Source organism: Gossypium arboreum, chromosome 9 (assembly GCF_025698485.1).
Source record: "Gossypium arboreum isolate Shixiya-1 chromosome 9, ASM2569848v2, whole genome shotgun sequence".
Classification (NCBI taxonomy): domain Eukaryota; kingdom Viridiplantae; phylum Streptophyta; class Magnoliopsida; order Malvales; family Malvaceae; genus Gossypium; species Gossypium arboreum.
Window position 1 is genome coordinate 56,532,060 of NC_069078.1, and position 24,749 is coordinate 56,556,808.

Consider the following 24,749-nt stretch of genomic DNA (forward strand, 5'->3'; position numbering starts at 1 on the left):
ATCTTCTTTATTTTCTTCCTTATTGTTCTAATCGTAGATTTATTGTTCTATTTTAATTATTTTATCTAACTTGGATTTGATTTTGTTTTAGGTTATGTCAAAATCTAAATTTCCTTCCCAACTTCTAGATCCCTAAGTCAAATCTGTGACTTGAACAAACTTTTTTCTTTTTATAAACTGATTTCCTACAAACAGCCTCAAAATAATTTTTTTACCTTGATAATTTTTGGAAGAAAATATTTTTCAATGGGTAAATATTTTTCAAACAATCTAAAAATTTTCATACTATTTCTTGGCACTATTTCAGAATATAAAAAATATTTCCCAAAAAAAAAGTGAACAAAAAAGAGCAAAAATAGAAAAATACGAAGAAAAAAAGAAAAATTTAAAAATATTATGTGGGTTGAATTTTGTGCCAAAAATTTCCAAATCAAATATACATTATTTGAGGAGGCTTCAATTTAAATTTCATGATTTTTGGAAATTGGGAACACCTCAAACGAAGTTTTCCAAGTTGCTTCATAATTTTTGGGGTTTTCAAGTTTTAGGGATTTTCATTGACTCTTACCTTAGGTTTTCATTTGTGTTTGATTTTTATTGTTCCTTTAAGTATTCTTACACTTTATTGTTTCTTGTGTTAGTAGGTTAAAGCATGTTGCACATTCCTTCCTTCATGCAACATAATTCTTTGGTGTCTAGCTGATTTTGGATTCCTAGTGCCACTAGGTTTGCTTTGCTAGTTTGATTCTAATGCATTCTGGTTAGTTAATGTAAACACTTTTAAAAAACTCACAAGATTAATTCTTACCTCATTGAGAATTTGATTTTTATTTCTGAGTGCATACCAATAAGGTTTGCTTAATTTTTCTTTTCTTGAGTGTTGTGTGATTTTCAGGCTTTCATAATGATTTGCAATACTATGATTGGGAAGTTGCAAAGGGATCAAGAGGTTCAAAATGCTCAAGATCAGCAACGAGACACTATTCTAGACACGATCAGCAAAAATTTGAAATGTTTAAGTACCAAAATTGAGTGTTGGAATCGTAATAGGGAGATAAGGTTGATCAATCTTGTCTTCGTGCAAATAATGCTCGACATGTCTCTCGTGCAAATGATGAGACTTTGGTTAATAATGACTGTGGCAACATTTTTTAGCTAAACCAAAGTTCAACATTCCATCATTTTGAGGAAAAAATTATCCTGAGGCATTTTATGAGTGGGAATAAAATATTGAACTTTTTTTTTATTACTATAAATGTCGGGAAGAGAAAAAAGTCTCATTGGAGACCCTTAGATTTTTAGATTATGCATTGAGTTGGTGGATTTAGCTCGGAATTAATCATCAAAGAAACCACAAAAGGGTGATTGAAACATGGGACAAGTTGAAGCAAGTGATGTGAAAGCATTATGTTCCTTCTCATTACTACAGAGAGGTTAAAACGAAACTTTGACGCCTTGTTTAAGCTAATCGATCTGTTGATGAGTACTTTAAGGAGATGGAGATGCTTATGCTTATGCTTATGCAAAGAGCAAATGTGTGAGAAGATGAAGAGACTACCATGGTACGATTTGTAGATGGCTTGAACGTTTTGATAGCCAATTCTCTTGATCTAGAAACCTACATTGATCTTGAGGAGGCGGTACACAAGGCAATTGAGATTGAGTAGCAATTTCAAGAATTCTACAAAACTTTCTTCTACATCTTATGCTACTAATAAATTACTGCCAAAACATTATGAGACTAAACCTTTTGAGTGAAAAAGTAGGGCTCCTACAAAACCTTCTTCTACATTTTCTAAGCAGCTCACTTCTTCTAATTTTTCACCAAAACAACAAAGAGCTCATGATTGTGCAAGCACAATATTCTTGTTAATAAAAAAATGATAGTGAGAATTTTTTCCTCGAATCTATGGAGTTAGATGAGATAGAAATGTCATGTTCTCCTACTGATATATATTGTATTGAATTGAATCTTCATAATACTTGTGAGGGGGATATGGGAAGTGAGGAAGAAAAAATTGAAAAAACAGAGAGAAAAGAGACCTTGAGTGGTAAAAGTCTACTTGATGGTCCACTTTTGGTGAGTGAAAATACGTATGAGGTAAAATTGGAGAGTTCTCAAGTGGGAAAAGAAAATAAAAAAAAAAAAGAAAATATTCATGCAAAAGTGAGGAATGATTATGTTTTAACTAACCATAACTCAAATTTGTTTAATGTTTTTCCTTGTTACAGGATTTTAAGGATCCATTGACGGACTTCCAATTACATTACTCTACCATCGATCAACACTTTTACTTGTGGGAGAGAGGTAAGTTGAACATTAATAATTCTCCACAAGTGCTACAAGGTAAGAAACGCAAGAAAACATTAGAAATTGATTTAAAAAGGCATACAATAAATATTTTTTATAAGTATGCTATTGATTTTGTTTTTCCTTACAACATGTTTTTCCATTGGTCAAATTCATTAAACCTTGGCTTGAAAGTTCAATTGATTTTATAGGTTTATCTAGATTTGTAAAGGTTAAAAATAGTAATTCTATTGCACTAGATAGGTTTATTAAAGCATTTTATATATTTGTTCTTGCAACAAAATTTTCTATATTGACCTTTAACGATTAATTTTTATATAATCTTAACATTCTTGATTTTTATAATTATGTGAAATTCTGGACTCATAATTGGAAATTCTTATGGATGACCATGTATAATCAAAGAAAGTTACAGGTTATTTTTTACTTAAGCACTCATGTGTCTAATATTTCTTTGTTTAGTATTAATGGTTTGTTTTTGAAGGAAATATATTTGATCCATGCTCATTTGGGAGATCAAAATCATATCTTTGATCCTGGAGATAGTTTTGGCGCACAAGAAAATTTAGGTAAGTATTTTTTTCATTTTATTGTTATTTTTTTCTAATCCCTTTTCTTTTTGTGCAACTAAAGATTCGGGGACAAATCTTCTTGAGGAAGGGGGAATGATGTGAGTCTCAAGGCCCAATTTCAGACCCATGGATAATATGGGCTCACACTACCTCAAGGCCCAAGAATAATATCAAAGGTAAAACAAATGAAACCAAGATTCGATCAAAGAAAAGATTCGATGACGAATCTTTTCGAGGAAAAGGGGAATGATACATGCACGGATGGGGTGAAATTTATTAAATTTCATTCACCAAAGCTGCCACTTTTGAAGTTTGGGAAAACCGAATAATTGTGATGAATTTTTGGATGGTATCAAGGCATTTCTAGGTTGATATGTCTCATAGTGTTCAAAGGTCTATCTCTTAGCTTCAAAATGCACTTTGAATCACTCAATTTTGAGTTCAGGAGCTCAAGTTATAACTGTTTTAATGTAGACTGCGTGAATAAAATTTCTAGACGGGATTATAAAGAGAATTACGAGTTTTGGGCTTTTAATTTGAGTTTAAATCATATTAGCTTCGGGTTTTAGGCTTAATTTTTATTATTTATGAGCCCAATATTGTATTTATCTGCTCTTATAATTTTATTATTTTATTATTTCAAATTTTAATAATTATTAAGTAGTTTAAGTTATTTAAGACTTTTATGTGAACAAGAAAATTTAGTTTAAAACTACTTCTTGTTTAGATTAATTAGAGTTCTAGTATACTTATGAGTTTTATTTAGATTTATTTAGCTAACCTATATATAAGCCTTTGCATTGTACACAAATGACACAATTCATTATTATTCAACTTCTCTTTTGAGTTAATAAATTCTTTTTAAGTTTTTTTTTCAAGAATTTCTCTTGAGTTTCTTTTAACAGAGCTTTAAAAATCTTTTCAGATTGTAAGAATCATCTTCAAACTTTTTCTTACCAAGTTTTCTTTCTTGGAGGGAAAATTAGAGTCACTTAAAGTGGACTGTGGATTCTTCGTGTTTCCAAGGCTTCTTAGGACTTCTACATACCATGTTCTATCTTTACATCTATCTTCTTTATTTTCTTCCTTATTGTTCTAATCCTAGATTTATTATTCCATTTTAATTATCTTAGTTATTTATTTTAATTGTTTTATCTAAGTTGGATTCGATTGCATTTCGCGTTGTGTCAAAATCCAAATTTCTTTCCCAACATCTAGAGCCCTAAGTCAAATCTGCGACTTGAACAAACTTTATAATTCGCTTCCACATTCATCCGCTTCATTCTTTATCATTATGGCATATTACAAGAACCATTTCTCTTTCTCATTACATTTTCGAACTTACTGATTTGTTTTATAATCGTATTGGTCTTCGAGCTCGTATTAACCGAATCACATGGTCTCTCTCATGCCATCTTTTATTACTTTAACATTAATATATATTACACAATTCGCATTTAACATTCAATATCAAATATCAACAAGCTAACTACATGTTTTATAATCCCTATTAATCGGACATAACAGATACAAGGATCATCCAAGCATCACACCAATATATTTGGCACTCAATGTCTCATCAATAGACTGAAGTATAATATGTGCTTCACGCGTCATCGGTATAAACTAAAGTAAATAGTTATGTGTCTAGTACCTCATTGGTGCATTCGAAGTATAATATGTACTCCGCACCTCATCGATATAAACCAAAGTAAAATCACATACACTATTCCTATAGCATGCCAAATATACCCTACTCATCTAAGACTGTAAATAGGGTATTCAATATTTCAAACATAATGGTTCGCATACATAACAAATTCACATCATGCTCAAATTAGTTTCATACCATTTCATCTTATCATATGCATATTATCACATTTTCCACAAGTACCAACTATTTCATACTTACTATTTATGAGACAAACAAGATCATTACCTTAAGCAAGCTAATTGCAACAACCAAACATAAGTAATTTCAATTCAATCATGAAAGCACAAACTGGAATAGGCTACTCATCTACGGCCTTCATATTTTCTTTCTCTTGAGACGGCCCGATGTTGTCTTTTGCTACATACAATAATTTGATTATAGAAACGATGTTAGTTTTCACACAATCACATGAAAAACACATCAATTAAACTTAGTTTGTGTTTTATTCATTTTAGTCCCTATATCCGTAATGTTCATATTTTTCAATATTTAGTATTGAATCAAAATCTAATTTCATATACTTCCATTAGGGAACTTCTACTTTTAATCTATAATATAATTTCTTAACAACTTTCAATTTATTTCAATTTAGTCCCTAACGTCATAAATGAACTATATAGCTTAGTACAAATCCTACACTTTTCACTACTTTTTAACGTAGCCCTTACATAATACAAGCTGATTAATTAACAATCCTTAACATTATCAAGCTTGATTTCACAAAAACTTACTACTTAACAATTTGATAATCTAAAACTTGGGTATGATAGACTAAGTTCAAATAACTAAAATTCTATAGAAACTATGAAGGAAGGATTAAATTACCTTGTTTAATTTTTTACCGAAATGTAAAAGAAAGTAAAAGGGAATTTTCTTTCTTTCTTTCTTTCAAACTTTGGACGGCAATTTGGGAGAAAGGAATGAACGTTTTCTTCTCTCCCCCACTCACTTGTTATATATATATATATATATACACACTTAGATTAATTGGATAATTAAACTTAATTAAGAAACCAATCTTACTTCATTAATTAAACAAATGGTCATGATCATTAGTTAACGTAATTAATAGAAATGGATGGAAGAATTGTCCTCATCGACTAACTCATGAAACATTAGTGACTGCACTTTTACAATTTACTCTCATTTGCATAATTGCTAATTGAGCCATTAGTTTTTTTCATAATTGTTAATTGAGACCTCAAAACATTTTTTAAATTAAAATTTAATAGCGATTGCACTTTTACAATTTAGTCTTTGTACTATTATTAATAATTTTCTCATTTTAATTAATTGTGTTGTCCACTAATACATTTTCATACCAAATGCATAAATTCTTTTATTCATAATTTCACGGACTCGGTTTACGAAATTAGATCCGAAATCGTATTTTTTAACACCGACTAAAATCGAATCTTTACAAAAACACTAAAAATAGAAAGCAAACACTTTAAATATTCCAAACCACTTGATTCAACTAAAATAAAAAGAAAACCCTAATTAATCATTTCAACAAAACTTATTTAATCTTTTGTCGATCAAGCCATTTACAATAACCAATCGAGCGCCGATGGAAAAAGAGATAAAAGGACCCAGTGAGATGTTGGTTTGTAGCATTGTCAAATGACATTTTTGGATTTGGATTTAAAAAACTTATCTCGACCTTGGTTGAAAGTAGCCATTGATGCTAGCGTTGGTATATCAGGTTTTTAAATTTGAAACATCATTAATGACGTGATTGGAAGAAGCCACTAGTATTAACACTAATAATAACAACTCTTAGGGATAAAAGAAAAGAAAGCTTTGTTTATTTCAGAAGAAGATGATAGTGAAAACTTAAAAGGTTTCTTACCTGTTAGAAACAAAAGCTTTATAATATTTTCTTTTTACCAATTTTAAAATTTTATATATTTTTGAAATTTTAATAATTTACATACATTTGAATTTTAAATACTTTTTATTTTATTTTTTGAATTTTAAAATAATTTTATATACATTTCTATATTTTTTATTTTTTAAAAAAATTAAACACTAATTACATAACATACATATGAATTGTTATCGGGCCTTAATTTAAAGACTAAAAAAGGAAAAAAATGTCATTTTGTCAATATCCAATGTTAAATTTCTTGAATTTTTCAAATTTTTGGTTAAATATTTTATATTTAAAATCAATAAAATGTGTAGAATTTAAAAAGCTAAGTTTATTATTAAACCGATAAAAAAACACGTCAACACTTTACCATAAAATATATGTGAAGATCCTATCCAGGAATATGTTATATTTCTCTTCATACCTTCAAATTTTATAATCAAAATGAATCTAAGCTAATATATGAATTACATTTTCACATTTTACATAGCAAATGAAATCTAAACGTGAAATTTCAAATTGAAATTTACAACATAGCATTAATAAAGGACTTTTTCTAACTGGAAAGACATTAAATAAGCAGTAAATGGCGAGAGAGAAACGGTTACGGTTTTGTTTGATAACGATAAATAGCAGATGGGCAATATAGGAATTACATATGGTCCATACAAAACATATGCAATTGCCTTAATGTAAGGAGTCAATTGAAGCCAAGAACACTAATCCTAATCCCACATCCAGAATTCCTCTTGGAGGCAATTTCCAACCACGTGCAAGGGAAAACGCATAAGGTGCCAAATACATATTATAAAATGGAGAAAAAGTATCTTATAAGGCTTGTTTAGTGTTATTTGACTCACCAGAGATACAATAACGCACATTATAACGCTGACGAAGAGAACTGTTGAACTGCACTTGGTAGCCATTCTTTAAAGTAAGAATGGTAAACTGTCTCTGCCGGAGAAATGGCTCCAAGAGGAGTTACAGTAATCTGATATAATATTTCGTGTATCAGATAAATTGCAAGCTATATGATTAGAAAAAATTTGCGCCAAGTTGAGCTGAAATACTCACATATCCTTCCTGAAGTGATCGCTTATCTGTATCAACATCATCAACTACGGGTCTAATAACCTACAAAGATTGAAAAGCAATTCATAAATGCGAATGCCCTTACAAATGAGTCATTTAGCTACCAACTTATTTACATTATGTAATGCAGAACAACATTTCAAATAACATGCTAAAAGAGTTTCCTACATGATAATGCACATTATGTTACTTAGGTTCGTGAATGTTAGATACAGGTGAGTATCTGATATGGGTATGTTTAATTTTTTCTTAGTCTTTTTTTATGCATTTGGAAGATCATTGGAAGGTCATATCCCCATACTTGTGGCTTGATATATGTCAGACATAGGTTTTAGTTTCGAATACTTCAAGAAAAATGAAGCATCAGAGCAGCATAGATTCATACTATCATTCAAACATTCAAATAGAAGATATTAACTTTTCATCTTCTTAAGCATAATTTCAGGTGGAAGAAGCCAATCAATAATGTTTATAGAACATTGCATAATCAAATAGAAACCAAGTTAGAAGATGAATATTATACAAACAAAATTATTCAAAGAGAATAGGCAATCACCTTTCTTTTGAACATGCGGTGTCCTGCTGCTACTGTTGCTGTATCAATTTCTGCCATTGCTGATGAATCTGACTCCATTTCCATTGTGGATAACATCTTTCCTCCTTGGCCGTCAGATTTAACTTCCTCCCACCCCATTTTGAATATACTTTTACCCTGTCTGGTCAACTTATACCCCTTTTTGAGGGAGAAGAAACAGCCAAAATAACCATTATAAATGCATCCACAAATACATGGTAGTATTACTAATATAGTATTTATATGATGAATTAGATGCCAATAACAAAGTTATTGATTACCAAAACAAATTAATAATCATCAATGTCACTCAAACTTAAGGTGAATGTTGTATACAAGTGTGTATACAACACAAGTCTGCTCAAATTTTGAACTTACAAGGTTGATTACCAAGAAACATTCACACTAGTAGTAAAAATGAATAAAGCAAGGATATCGTGTAGTTTATGACAGCCAACTTAGATTGGAGCGTGCAACAGGTCAACACTTTCTTACATCAAAAACCTTGAGGAGGGGATTTACATAGAGATGCCTTGAGGCCTTAACGCCAATCTAAAAGGAAACATGGTATGTAGACATGAGAAAGCAACGTTGATGATGGACTACAAACAAAGTCAATAGGGCCACTAATGCAGGAGCATCTAATTTAGTTTAATTATTTAAATTTTCTATTACACACTAGTTTTATCAAAAATATAATGTGTCATGTGATAAGCATAGGAATCTTAGTAAAAGTTCTAGCATAAATATTCTACTAGAAGGTTAATAGGACTCTTATTTAGAGTTTTAATATAAATACCCTGTTAGAGGGTTAATAGGATAAGATTTTCTTATCAATAAGGGTTAATAACAATTGGTTAAAAAACCAAAACCTCATTCTTTCAATTACATTATCCATATTCTTTCAATTTTCTTGGCTATTTAGATTTCCACTCAACTTAATAATTTATCACATCAGTTTTTGGTATTAGAGCTTAATTAGATCCTGGGATTTATATTAGAAATCCCTTTTAAGCCATGGCTAGACGCTAGTAGTCCACAAAGAGAATTAAGGTCAACAAACAGAGTTGTCTAAGATTAGAAATTGAAGAATTATCATTGGTTGTACAAGCTTTGTAGAGACCAAAACATGTGGAAACTAAAGATTTCAAAACGTGTTTGTGATTCTTTTGGCTTGCCAAAAGGTCTTGAAGGTGAAATTGTTGGAAAGGTTGATAACCCCCTTTCATAATGCTAAACCTACAAATTTCGCAGCAAGATGAGGGTTGGAAGAGCAGTTGGTGGATGCCCTCGAATTAAACGAGTGTGGAATTAATGTTGAAGTTGCCAATTTCATAAACAAGATGCATGCGGAAGAGCAAGACTATGATCTATCAGATCCTCTTTATGATGGAGTATCTTAAAAAGAGTAAAGAAGTTGATGTGTATTCGTGAGGGAGAGTCTTCGGTTGTTCATATAGTGACATTCACAACCTTAGTCGGATATCTCTTGGATATTTCAAAGGACACAATGTCCGATGATGATTCAAGAGTAAAGATAACTAATTTGGTTTATACAATCAAATATGATTTTGCCATGATTAAATTCAATGTTGACCTCAAGAAAAAAAAGGTTCATAGAGAAGCTCTCAATCTAGTTTGCCATGGTTTTGTTGGGCAACAATTATTTATTTGGAGCTCTTAGTTTTGTTTATTTATGCTCCAAAACAGCATTTTGGAATATGAACATAACCGAGATATAGAATCAAGAACTAAAAAGTTGGAATCTTCTCTTAGGCTTTGCTTGGTTGAGCAGGAAACGAGAAAGATGGAAGGTGAGAAAGGAAAATGAAATTGAGGGTTGCTTCGTAATAGTGATCTTATCATTTAAATTATTTAAAACTTCATTTGAAATCTGATTTTTTTCCTAGTATTTAGGATTAGTTACCTTTCAATTTGAATTCTTTCATTTTGAATTTTGAGACTTATCTTTTGTTCAATCTTTGACGAGCATTTGACTATAAATACTCGCTTACATTCCTAAATAAACACAGCAATTACCCTTCATTCATTGTACACTTTATACTCTCATACTGGCACAACAGAAAAAGGGAAAGAGAAATTGGGAGAATGGGGTTTTCTTTCCCATAATACAAATCACTATCCATCCAAATTCGAGGGAAGAAAGAGAAGAAAATGAAAACCATGTTATTTTAAATGTGAAAGTATGAATTTGCCCCTTATAACATTTTAATTTTTTTTATCTTTCAAATGTTTACAGCCTTTTTTATAGGATTGCTTATTTGCATTAGTCATTGTCATTCTATCCTGGGTTTCTAAGTTTTTATTCCATTACGAGGATCTAGAAGATAAAAAAAAAAAATTTCCAAAAAGAAGATTTCAAGAGTAAGCATATGAATTTGAAACTGGATTAGCATTAGATTATCATATTGAAATGAAAATCTCTAGAAAGACGAACAAATTGAATCAATTGATTATGTTGCTACTTCCATATTTAATATCCATTCAATAATTTTCATTTGAATTGTTATTTACTAAATAAAAATATTTCATTTAATGTGATTGTAAAATAATATAAGATTTTTTTAAAATTTTCAATAAGATTATACATAAGAAATTTATTTTATATAAATATAATTTATTTTTATATATCATTAAAAAATTTGAAAAATTAAAATAAACTTTTGTATAAAAATATCCTTGTTGAAAAGAAAATCTTTAAAAAGTAGATATATATATATATATATATATACTATAGTAAACTTATCTTCCTTTTATTTTCTTTCCTTTTCACTTTGAACTCTACCAAGCAATAAAAGGAGAGATATTTTCTATCAACATTTCCATCTTTTCCACTAGGCGTATCTATGAAAAGAAATTTTATATTTTCTATCTTTTAACTTTTCTATCCCTTTAATTTTCATCTTTCCAATTTTCTTTCTACTCTTCCAAGTAAAACATCAGTTCCTTAAAAAATGATTTTATACCAAAAAAAAAATTAAAATTAAAATCAGTCCATAAAAAGAGACTAAAGTCAAGCTAGACATGCACAGACAAGGCCGGACATTATACCCTAAGTCAAATGCTTGAAATCCTTGGAGAAAGACAAAATAGCGAGAAACAAGAATGTGGAGTTAAATGCTAGAAAGGGTAGGAGTAAATAAATCAATGTTAACATATTACAAAGATCAAGAACAAGGGAGAAAGAAGATGATGCAAAATGACGTGTATGAAAAGAATTCTCTTTTGTGATAATATAAGACCTTTTGGCCTTTGAGTTTGAGTTATTTGGTAGACTAATGTGTTATTCTAAGGTTCAACTCAAGTGTTTAAATTCAAAACTCTTTCTAAAAAATTGAAAAGCTATTTGTATGTTAAAATAATTGTTTATTTAACAAATTTTATTTTTAATTTCCATATCCTACTTTACCCATGTCTTAATTTTCTAAAACTTTGTGTCACCACGTCCATATTAAGTCATAATCGTATTATGTATCTGTGTCCATGCTTCCTAGGAGATTAGTGTCTGGATGCTATACATTTCTAATAGGAAATCTAGTGACACTAAGAAGAAAAAAGCAATCGGCTGTGGTAGAGCAAAGGCAGATACTATGGCATAATAATAATAATAAACTAATCTTAAATCTCCTAATATATCTCCTAATATCTCTCTAAAATACTTTTAATTAAAAAAAAGATCTCTTAAAGATATAAAATATTCATAAATAAAATCTCGTAACAAAAAAATAATAAACTAATCTAACAATAATAATTAATCGACATGTAACAATTTGTGAGTGATATGGCTCAAGAAAAATCTTAAGATTGCACTGGAAGGAGTAATGAAGTTGCATTGTGACAAAAAGTCAGCCATCAACATTGCACATAATCCAGGTCAGCATGACCAAATGAAGCATGCAGCAGTTTATTGACGCTTCATAAAAAAGAGCTCATAGCAATTTAATATGTACTCCATACATTTCAACAGAGGGCAAGCTAGCAAATGTTTCAACTAAAAGATTTTCTGGACAGAAATCTCAAAGAATCAAACTGGCTAGCTAGGAACGGTTAACATCTATTCTCTAGCTTGAGAGACAGTGTCACAACAAAGGATTGGATGTCTTATTCTTAGAAAACCATGTATAGCATGTACTATGAAGCAAATAACAGAAATATCCTTAGATGGAATCCTTGATTTAGGGGGATTATAGGAATCCAATTTGTTCTTCTTCCTCCTTTATTCTCAGCATATGCCTTTACAAAGCCTAGTACCCTTTGTTGTAAACATAATAGACAATAATATGTTTTTCTACCTAAGAAAAAATCTTGTATACATTCAACAAGCAAACAACAATGACAATATCATGAACAAGATTCCAATTGATAATAAAGTCACATTGGAAGTAACTAAGTGGCAAAAAGAAAGTGAAAAGCCCTAAAGGAAACATGGCATAGCCTTTTGCCAGCTAAAAAGTGAGGTCCTTCCAAAAGAAAATTAAAGAAGAAACTTTGTAAACCAATTCCAACAAGTTTTCAAGTTGAGACTCCTAAAGTAAGTAGACCATACAGGTAAAGATTTCAACTAACAAAACTACAGCACAACAAAATAAAAATAAAAAAAATTGAGGAAAACATCTCCGTTGTGAAAAGCAAAGATGAAGCACGAAGCATTCACTGAAAGAGTGTTAGTTAATGTGAGACTCCAACCTAGAATGGTGGATTGATGAGATAAGAAAAACTGGTCGGATACAGAAAAAAATGACAGATATTGGCAAAAGGGCTTTTATGAGCAAACAAAACACTGTTAAATGCTTGCAATAATCAAAACTTCCAATCTAGCCTTAGACAACAGAGTTATCTGGTTACTATATCAGAATAGATGGTCAATTTAGATGTTAAGCAACTATAGATGCACAAATATAGATATGCTGCATATGTTGCCATCTAATTTGAAATATACCTTGTGGTTGGCAATATCTGTCGGGATATCTATATTCAAAAAGCCATTTAGAGGATAACTTTTATTCTTAATCTCAGCTAGTATTGCCCTAAAGATTGGCAAGCAAGCCTCGGCAGCAAGCATATAGTCATCAACACTGCTCTTACCTCCAACCCTGAAATTCCATACCAAGAATAACCATGTAAGGAGGCATGTAGGTTCTAGAGAGGAACCTGATACAATCATATTCTGATGGAAATGCATCCACATACCAATCATATGATACAGAAACAGCAGGTATGCCATTGAAGAAGGCTTCTCGAGCACCAGCAACTGTGCCAGAGTAGACACTGCTTCCAATAACAGGCTAAATCAGTCACAATAAGTAAAACTAACTTTCCCTACAGCAGCATTTACAAATATGATACAGAGCCAAGGCCAATGACAATGAACTTAGGAGCTAACTAATATATAAATGAATAGAGAAAAAAAACAAGAAGATTACTAACACATGATAACCACAGTTGCTGCCCATGTTTATGCCACTGATGACCTGTGTATGGAACAGGAAAAAGTTGACAATTAGCTACACTATCTAAATGCAACAAACCAATGTTATTTGGATAGGGGTGTAAGTGCCAGATACAAGCATGTACCCAACACTGTATGTTGAAGGATTTCCAAGTTTTCCCGTGTCTTTAGAGGGTCATATCTCCATGTCAGAATATGCATCAGACATGTGTGTTTGACATGAATACTTGAAGAAAATGAAGAGGCAAAGTAACATAGTGATGTACAAAAAGCTTTAAGGGGAAAAAAAAGTTCAATCTTTCACACGGCCACACAACAGAAAGGAGTTACTAAATAAATATGACAACTGTCCCCAATTTGCTTAATCATGCATAACATTATCTAAAATACCACATAAATATAATATGAACATTTCTATCATAATATAACTCAATACAGCCAGAAAACTACCAGATCAGGAACAAAAGAGAATAGTTCTTTTGAGATACCCAAAGAAGTACAATCAGCTGGGGTTCCTGTAGAGAAATCCATGAAGAATTTGAAGTTTGAAACTATGTCAAAATTTCGAATAGCATCTTTAAATAAGACATACTAAATGCGTTGATTTAAACTTAAAAGTGATCATCCTCAAATTTCTAAAACATTTATGTAATTAAAATTGGCCCTCAAAAGAATGAAAACAAACCGAAAACAGCAAAAGCAATGGCTCCATTGATATCTACTTGCTTTACAGAAACAGGGTGACGCCATGTGATACTATGACTAACAGCTGATTGCTCCCTGGGAAAAATAAGCAAGAAGAAAAAAAAAATTATGCAACAGTAACCAAGACGATCCTATTATTTACAGAATTTGCCACTAACTTTGATCGAATAGGTGTAAGAATTCAAAACAAACAGCAAAGAGCACGAAAATCCTATTATCTACAGAATCTGTCTTTAACTCAGACAGAAGTAAGAACGCAAAATAAACAGCATAATCGACCGAGAGAATCAGTACTGTGTTGCAATTTATGTATATTATAAAGGATTTAAGGGATGCAGTGACGTACGAAACGGGAGCGCAAACAAGGACGCGAAATAGATTGGAGGAGATTAGGACGCGAACTAGGGCTCGGAGTCCTGGGGCGTCAATTCCGTCGTCGTTCGTCACCATCACCGTCGGCCTTTCGTCGGAGCTATTATTATTCTCCATGTGCGTCGGCCTAAATAAAAACAAATAGATGAAAAGCAACGAAAATGAAGAGTTAGCTAAATTTTCGTTTTTTACTTATTATAATCGGAGCCGGACGGACGATAACTTAGAGAGCGCAAGCGTTTTATTGACGCGTTCAAACGTGAATTAGGATTCTAGTGAGGATTTAGATATTCATTTCTACCCGCCCGTGTTTTTGGTCGTATGCTCCAATTTTGACCCTTAAATCAAATCAATTCAAGCATCATCTCTTATACAATAAGATGTATCATATCTAACTCATTTTACATGGTTAAAATCATATTCAAAATTTCATCTATCCTATAACCAATATTCCATTCAAAGGCACCTCTACATGACAATCATGTAATTCACTTAAAACATCACATTCATATTATGTCATTCAATTATCAACAAAGCTCCAAAATATCAATTACAAATTCACGTACCGAAGGCACTTCAAACATGTCCATTATCTTAGTCTATTTACCAAATTAACCATATTTCAACGTCACAAGAGAAATCAAACCAAAACAATGTCAAATAACAAGTATACCAAATGTTACCACATCTAAAATAACATCAATATAAAACATAAATTACCAATTCAAAACCACATAAGCTTAATTACAAATCAACTAACTTTTTAACCTTATCAACATCAACCCTATATACATGTCACAAATTAAGATAACTCAAACAATAGCTACCGAAAGTGTTTGGATAGTGTGAGCTCCGAAGTTGATCCGCCTGACCAATTTCGCAAAACGTTAACTACAGAAATAAAAAACGAAAATAGGTAAGCTTAAGAAGCTTAGTAAGCCCATAGCTAAAGATTCAAACCAATTTACCTTATTTCATAAATGAATACTAAAAGAGCATTAAATTTCTAAAGCTGACAATCGTTTCCAAAATCACATAATGTCAGTACCAAAACTTTCAATTAAACGATTCATAAACTGTGGTAATTCAAATCAAAACAAATCATTCTTTGATTTTTGAATTCATAACTCAATCACTAATATCGCATTTACAAATCGTGAATTTCATATATATAACTATAACTTTCCCTTCGTTTCAATATTGTTACAAACAACTTTTAAACACATATTCATTAATTATTCAATTTCATCATTTAACATCTCCATATTCATCAAAATATATCATCCCAAATCAATCATGAACTCAATATCAACTTACCTTGAACAAAATAAATAATCAAGAGGATGAATTTCTAATTCCTAAAAACCGAATGAAAAATCACACCGCATTAGTATATATAATCATATATAACATAAATAATACTTTTTAAAAGAACTAACCAAATTTTATCAATCACTATATCTTAAGATACTTGTCAACATTTATACATAAGCATTTCATGGTGCTATTTATCACATAGTAGCAATTTAAACGTTCTATGGAACTGAGCAAGTAAATAAGTTTTAAGTCAATTAATTCATAGCCCGATGAACTATAGTAACTTGACTCGGATCCTCAGGTAACTACACCACACCAGAGGCATCAAAGATGCGTAACAGAGACACCGAAGTGCAAACAGAGGCACCGAAGTGTGCAATCCCGTACAAGCACGCATCCTAACCCTATTGGCATGCCAATATTATCCTAATCGTTTACTACGTTTAGACAGGCATTTAAACTGAGTTCATCACATTAACAAAATCAGAGGCACTTCCACAATATTTGTACACATACCGTATATTTATTTCATCCTTTCCAAGATAATATCATTCATATTTCACAACCATTTCTCAATTTTCGAAAAGTACACTTTTACTTTATCCATAATTATATACAGTTCATAAATAAATTTCATTACTAAATATTCAATCACAACTCAATTTAAACAAATAGAAAACAACATAATTAATAAAACATATAAATTTATTCCATAATTCTATGAATTTATCTAATATTTACTAACAGTTGACTCATAATGACTAATCAGTATTTTTTCTTTTCCTTGATTATCCATCGCCGAGTCAAAATTTGATCTATATTGATTAAATCTAATTTATCAAATTCAAATACATATTCCAACTTACTTTTATACATGTGACCTTAAATTTTCATTATTTATACATTTTCTCTAAACTTTTACATTTCTCACAATTTAGTCCCTAAATCCTAAATTCCAAATTTAACAAAATTTAATAATTTTCTATGCTAGCAATTTCTTTTTAAACTAGTACAGTCCAAAATTATTCACAATTCACTAAATTTCCATGTAAATTTTAGTATTTTATCAATTTAATCATTTAACTAAAACTAAAAAAATCACTTTACAAATTAATTTAAATAAAAACCATGACTAAAAATTCACCATTTAACTTTAAGAATAACTGAGATTTATTAATGTTAAAATCTAAATTCTTTAACAGCTTTTAAAAACAAAGGTACGGATTAGCTGAACCTAGTTGTAATGATCTCAAAAACATAAAAATGACAAGAAACGAATGAAAAATGGCTTACCATGCATGTACCTTTGCTTGGCCGAATCTCAAGCTCCTTCAATGGAGTTTTTGGTTTTATAATTTCGGTAGAATTGAAGGAAAGATGAAGATGATGTTTATTATTATTATTATTATTTACTTAAGTTTTATTTATTAAATTACAAATTTACCCTTTAATTATCATGCATTTTAACTAATTCAAAGTCCAAAGCTGTCCATCAAATTCTACTATGGTTTAATTACCATATAATTCCTCCCCCATTTAATAATCAAGCCATCCAATCATTATAATTCAATAGTGACTAAATTTTACATCTTTTACAATTTAGTCCTTTTTAATTAATTAACCAGACAAATATTAAAATTTCCAAACTAAATTTTCACATAACAAAATAATATCTCCGTAAATATTTAATAAAAAATTCATGGGCTCATTTACCAAAATGAGGTCTCGATACATCATTTTCTGAAACCACTTAACTTTCGAGACAACCACTTTACTGAACTATTTGTTCAATAAACTAAAATTTATCATACCAAAATTTAATATAAAACTATATCTGACTCATATGAATTAATTAATAATTAATACAAACATACTTGTCGAATTTGTGGTCTTGAGATCACTGAAAAATGGGTTGTTATAGTTTATGTAAAGTCATGTTGATGAATTGAAACTTTTGGTTGTTTTGGCAATGTGTGATAAGTCATGTTGAGATGGTACTTATGCTATTATATGGTATCAAGTAGTGATGAAGATGTTGTTATTTCTTTTAATTATTAAATGGATGAATGGTGTAAATCTATTGAGATTGGATGCATGTTTAATTGTTAATTGAAATGTGGTGTCAATGAGGGCACATTGGTTAGTCTTGTAGGTGGATGGATTTAGTATGTTTTTAGTGTGGTTGATGAGTGTTTCATGTGAATGGTTGTGGAATTGGCGTGTCTTGGCGTGCAAGATTTGATTTTGGAATGGCTTGTTTTAGGGGAAGCTTATGCTGCACACGGCCTGGGACACAGGCACACAACCGTGTGCCACAAACGGTCACCCCATACGGCCGTGTGCCATTATTGTTTTAGGTGCAAGTTTCACACGGTTTGAGACACGGCTAGTGACACAGTCATGTGTCTCAAGTTAGTTTGTAACACGGTCTGCCACACGGCTTATTGCATGGCCGTGTGACCCAACGTCAAATGCACACATGATTTGGCACACGGTCTGCGACATGACCGTGTGGCTATATTTCGAATACCCACACAAGTAGACACATGGGTTGGGACACGACCGTGTGTCCAGACTTTGAATGTCCACATGGCTTAGGCTATGTCACACAGTTGTGTGACCCTGTTTCCCAAATTTTCATATTTTTCAAAAATTTTCTATTTTGTTTCAAATTGACCCCTGATTGTTCTCAAGTTATTTTTAGGGCCTCAAAGGCTCGGTTTAAGGCCCAAATGTGTATTTTTACTATGATTATATTGAGTTTTTAGATGTTGATATTAAGTTGCATAATTATTTCTGTTTTGAAGTTAAATGTTTTTGATTTGTTTGGTAATACTCCATAATCCAAATCCAGCGACGGAGATGGGTTCAGGATGTTACAATCCTACTCTGACCAAACAATTAATAGGGTACCAATGTTCCAATTACATTATATCATGCAATTCAAATATAATATCACATTCAATTTTATAATCTCAATTGAATTCATCATCAATACACATGTATCTCATATAATATAGAATATTTCAATTTATTTTCCATATTACATATCATATTCCAACTAAATCATGATACTTTTTATTTTATTTAATTTAGTCCATTATCTCGATATTCAATACCAATCATAACAAATTATTTCATACGATCATTATCAACTCATCTCGATACTCAATCAAGCATTATAACAAGTATAAGTAATAAATAAATTGATATCGAATCATAAAAGTACAAACCGAAATCTTGCGTCACTTGTCGATGACTCTTGCTTTTCCTTTTCCTCTTGATGGCTCGACGTCGTCTTTAGCTACAAACGATAATACGACAGATAAATAATATCAATTTCCATTCAATTCACATTTAAATACAAAGTTAAGCATATTTTTCATTTTATTCAATTTAGTCCCTAAACTCAAGATATGCGTATCTTTTGATATATAGTTTCGGATTAAAATCTGATTTCACATTCTTTCATTAGGGACCTTATATTTTCAATTTATAATGCAATCTCATGATATATTTTCAATTTATTCAATTTGTCCCCTAATGTAACAAAGTTAACAACCAAGCTTATTAAGCTTTACAATTTAATCTGTTTCATAACCTAAGCTTAATTTTTATAAATTTCAAGTCTAATTCTTCAATTTGTCAACAATGAAAACTTGCTAAAATCTCAAAAATTGAACAAATTGATACATAGGCTAGCTAAATCAATATCCATGATCATAAATCTATAAAAAATAAAGAAAAATAGCTTAAGGACTTACTTGTAATGGTGATCGAGTGCTTAAAACTTTCAAAGCTTTCTTCATGATGCTTTTCTCATCTTTATCCACTAATTTGTTTTCCTTTATACTTAGATTAATTTATAACTAATCATTAGTTAATTAGTTAACTATAATTTAATTTTACCTTCATTACCAATTAATTAAGCTTAATGATATCCACCACCACCATCATCATCCACTTTCCACTATTCAAAATTGATTTATTAACCATTTTAGTCCCTTGGATAATTTGTAACTAGGTCATCAAGCCTTTTCTTAATTAAAACTCTATAGTGATTGGACATTTACAATTTAGTCCCTAAGTCTTAATTAACTACTTTTTTGGCTAAATTACTTAACTGAATTTCAATATATTTTTTTTACTAACCCTATAAATATTCCAATTTAATATTTATGGACCGAATTTATGGAAATGAGGTTCCGAAACCATATTTTTCGATACCATTGGAAATCGGGTCATTACATATTTAGTTGACTTGTAACACCAACTCAATAAAAAATATTGAAAGGTTTAAAAATAAATATTAATTGTAGTCAATAAACATAAATAGAAGAAAAATATCAAATTCAAAATTTGAAACCCTGAACTTTAAACTCGTAATCCAACAACCAAAACCAAAACCAAAACCAAAACCTAAAATGTAAAACTCTTTATAAAGGATTGTACTAAGTTCGTGTCACCTATCAACCGAGTCTTAACTCAATTAGGAAATTACAAAAAAAAATATTTTATTTGCAAAGTAAGTTATATGATTATGTGGGTGTTTTTACTTTTTACATTTTATAAATCAGAAAAAAAATTATACATAATGAGATTTAAACCAAGGACACCATACATATAATTTTTTTTCATTTGAATTAAAGTATTTTTTAGTTTTTATATAAAACTTTAATATATATATTTTTATAGATTTGTATTTATTAATAATAATGTTAATTTTGTTGGTGTCACAAATTAACTCAACACCAACTCAAGATTGGTAAGAACACCTTCATACAAAATTGTATTCATTTAGTATTTTTAACCTTTTATTTTTGTGTTTAAATTTCGTTTTACTCAAAATTTAATCTATTTTCTATTTTAATATTGCACATATTTTATATGTTATTATTAATTAGTTCCAAAACATATGTTTTATTATTTATTATATATTATTTTTAAACACATATTTATGTTTTATCTTATGTGGTTTCCATACACATAAGCGGGTGATAAAATTTCTAGTGTTTAATAAAGTTGATAGTATTTACTTCAAATCCTTCAACATTTTTTATTTTATATCATTGTTAATGTGTCATTTTATTATTAACTGATGGTACATGAGTTTTGTACAACGACATTGGATCAAATATTAACCCTATATTTATTACCGAAATATTGTTGAAATATTTTATTTATTATTAGTTAAAATATGCTATTAGTCTCTGTACTTGTATAGAATTTGAGAATTAATCCTATACTTTAAAAGTTAAAAATACTATCTTCTTACTTTTCAATTTAAAATCATTCTTAAATCATTATAATTGTTGATAGTTTCAAAAAGATTTAATCCTATACTTTAAAAGTTAAAATACTATCTTCTTACTTTTCAATTTAAAATCATTGTTCAATCATTATAATTGTTGATAGTTTTGAAAAAATTATCAACTTATTATATTTTTGTCAATCATATACCGTGTCATATGATGATAGCCTAATCAAAATTTCAAGTTGATAAATTTTGATGAACTAGTTACTGAGATGACTAATTTGAAATTTTTAAATAAAAAATAAGAAGAAATAATTTTTTAACTTTTAAATACAATAACTAAATCTCAAAATATAGAAATTAATTAGTGGCAAAAAAATACAAAAATTAATTATAAGATATTTATTATTCAAATAAAGATTTTGATTTGAATAATTTCTTTTAATTATTAAAATTTGAAAATATATTTATTAAATCCTTGATATAATAGAAGAAAGCTTGAATTTTCTCTAACTTTTTAAGTATTTATTTTACTTTTAAGAATTTAATCTTTTAGCAATTTAAAATTTACTTTCAAATAATTTATAATTATATAATATTTTAATCAAAAATTAATAGTATTAATTATTTAGACTAATAATATTATAAAAATTTAAAATTTAAAATATAAAATTAAATTTTAAATTTAAATATATCATAACCAAAATTAAAATTTAATTATTTTTATAATGCAAAGAATAAAAAAAAAAAAAAGAAGAAGAAGAAGAAAGCAAATCATGATCATTCGCGTGCCAATAAAAGGAAGGCGTTTCCACCTTCATTTTATGTAGTGTTTTAATTAAGAAAAACTCAAAAATTGAAATTTCATGCTGGATTCTGAACGAATTTCACAAGTTCTGTAACTAATACGGCACTAATGCTGTTGGGCGATGCAGGTGTCGAGTTCGTGTTCAGAAAAGAGACTGACTTTATCTTCAAAACCATATATGCCACTAACATTAAAATAATGTTAAAAAAATCCTTAAATATTATAATTTTAGTTATCTCTACTTTTATAACACTCAAATAAAGTTTCTTTTCATTAAAAAAAGAAGAGAAAAAATTGCTTTATTATAAACTAAAGATGAACAGCATATGTGAGTGCAACTTGGCAAATAAAAAAAGGATACTCCTCTAACTAGTACACGTCCTCCTAACAACTAAGTCTAAACTTAGCTAGTGAATGAGCAATAATGTTTGCTTCTCTTTGAAGTATGTGACCAAATTAGGATAAATCTTCCATGTTGGCAACTAGGAGTGATTGTCCTATATCCCATTTGATATGTTACCTCTAATTCTTTACCAATTGTAATTAACTTTGCCATTTTAGGATCTATAACCCTCTCCAAGATTTAAACTCCGGGTGAGTGCCCCGGCGAGTTTTCTCTGACGCAGAGGGCCCTGAGAAGCGCAGCACTCCAGTAACGGATCCTTTAGTAGGTTTCAAGCGCAATATAACCTAAAACACACCCTTCATAATCCCTTATAACAACCTCCTTTCATAAGTCATCATAGGTAGCATTAAAACTAACCTTTACCTCTTTAATGGAGAGGCATTACATGATGTATTTGTCATTGTATGATGCAAACTAATACATCAACATTATAGTTTATACTTTCTCAAATTCCATCAACTTTGATTTTGTGGTTGTAGAGAGTTCCTTTTGTTTAAATAAGGAGACATTACAAACCAATAAACTGAAGTGCTGTAGAAAGATGATGGAAAGAAATGATTGAAACAAGTCTTGAAAACATAAGTGTGGTGGTAGCCTATAGTAATGTAAGACATATGTGACTAAGAAGGGTGAAGTCTAGTATTGTTGTAGTGAGTTTAGAGAGAAAATGATAAAGAAAATTTAGAGAAAATCAAATGATCCTAAATGAAATGTTTGAACCCTACTCATAGGAAGGTTATGAGCTATAAAAGGAGCGGGAGTGATCAAAGAATTAGATAAAAATTACCAAAACTCTTAATAATATATATAATTTCTTGAAAAGTAGATGCAAGCCTCAAGCAAATTGAGAGTTGAATGTTGCAATGGCTATAAACTATAAAAACTAAATAAAACTTTAAAAACATTAACTGTAAACTCTTTATCTATTTCTAATCGTTCTCCTCTAGAAAATGTAAACTTTTGCTTCATACAAGGCTTTTTTAAGGCAAAATCACGAATTAGGGTGAAAGACCAAAATGCCTTAATTAAATAAAGTAAAATCAAATGGTGGAAATCAGACTACGGTTGTGGCGCAAGAAAACCAAGATATGGCCTTCTGAGGTTGTTTTTCATTTTTCATTTTTTAGCTCTTTTCTTTGCTCCGTTTCTTTTCAACTCACTTTTTTTCTCTCGAACTTGATTCAATTGCCTACAAAAGACATTGAAAAAAAAATTTTAGACAAAAAGCATATAAAAAAGTACTAAAAATAACCTTAAAACACTAAAAATAATCTAAGACTCATTTTCTTGCAACTAGTTGTAAAATTTACTTGAAGCAATGCAAAGGTGAGCGAATTATGATATAAAATATATAACAAATATTCACTCATGATAGCCCAGAGTCACAATTTTTTGCTATCCCTAAGCAAAACAACTAAAAACAAAAGTTAAAAATGCTATTAGTGGCACTTATAGCCTCCACAAAATTCACATAGATAGAAAGGATTAAGATAACGAAACTTATTATGCTCGTGTGTGCAAATTACCTATTGTGCAATCTCATTATTACATTGAAAAAGTAATGAAAAAATGGTTGTCATGAATTAATAAGTTCATTCTCTAGTTTTTTTTTCCCTTAAATGGGTTCCAATTATGTAAAAAAAAAAATCACTAAGTCTTAATAGGCTTGTAATAGGGCTTAGGTTGATGTATGAAAATTCAAAGAACAATACAACAAACTACTTAACCTATACTCAAATTATTTAATAATCAATATTTAGCAAAGAAGTATTTATTCCTCATCTTTCCCAATGCAAATAATCAAGAATGCAATTAAAAAACATATCTTAGTTAACTATATTATTTCCTAAAAGTTTATACTACCCCAAACCTATAAAAAAAATATTACAGTACTCCCTTCTTAATTTGACACCCTTCAGTAGGTGCACATCCATCACCTCATCAAAGCCACCTATAATATAAGTTAAGGCTTAAGTCTATGATCAGTCACCCTAAAGCTTTGCTCTCATTCTTTTGTTAGATCTTTATAGCACCATTAAGAAAGACTTTCACAATTTCGAATGGCTTTATCCAATGCTTGGGAACTATTTCATCCTTGAATTGAACAACAGAACTTTCTATCCTGGGAAAATTCTTTTGTTAGCAACTTAGACTTATGCTTTGTCCGATGACATTGTCATTAGTATGTTACCCTTTATAAGATATTCTTATTCTCTTTAGGTTAAATCCGTTCACCCAATATGATTCTATTTTATCTCATGGTCTGTAACAGCCCGATTTA

The 24,749-nt window shown here is 29.9% G+C and overlaps 1 protein-coding gene across 2 annotated transcripts; it reads right to left on the minus strand.

Annotated features, from left to right (window-relative positions):
• Window positions 1–7,080: 7,080 nt before the first annotated feature.
• On the minus strand, window positions 7,081–15,141 carry LOC108457005 (uncharacterized). Of its 2 annotated transcripts, XM_017755796.2 has the most exons (10): window positions 14,658–15,141; window positions 14,292–14,386; window positions 14,057–14,121; window positions 13,585–13,628; window positions 13,348–13,425; window positions 13,097–13,250; window positions 8,119–8,295; window positions 7,545–7,604; window positions 7,331–7,461; window positions 7,081–7,218 (listed from the first exon to the last, which is right to left on the minus strand). In XM_017755796.2, the coding sequence occupies exons 1-9, from the start codon at window positions 14,798–14,800 to the stop codon at window positions 7,351–7,353; spliced, it is 927 nt and encodes a 308-aa protein (XP_017611285.1). In that variant the 5' UTR covers window positions 14,801–15,141; the 3' UTR covers window positions 7,081–7,218; window positions 7,331–7,350. The 2 variants fall into 2 exon arrangements, with proteins under 2 accessions (XP_017611285.1, XP_017611283.1); XM_017755794.2 differs by having other exon boundaries at window positions 7,081–7,461.
• Window positions 15,142–24,749: the final 9,608 nt, after the last annotated feature.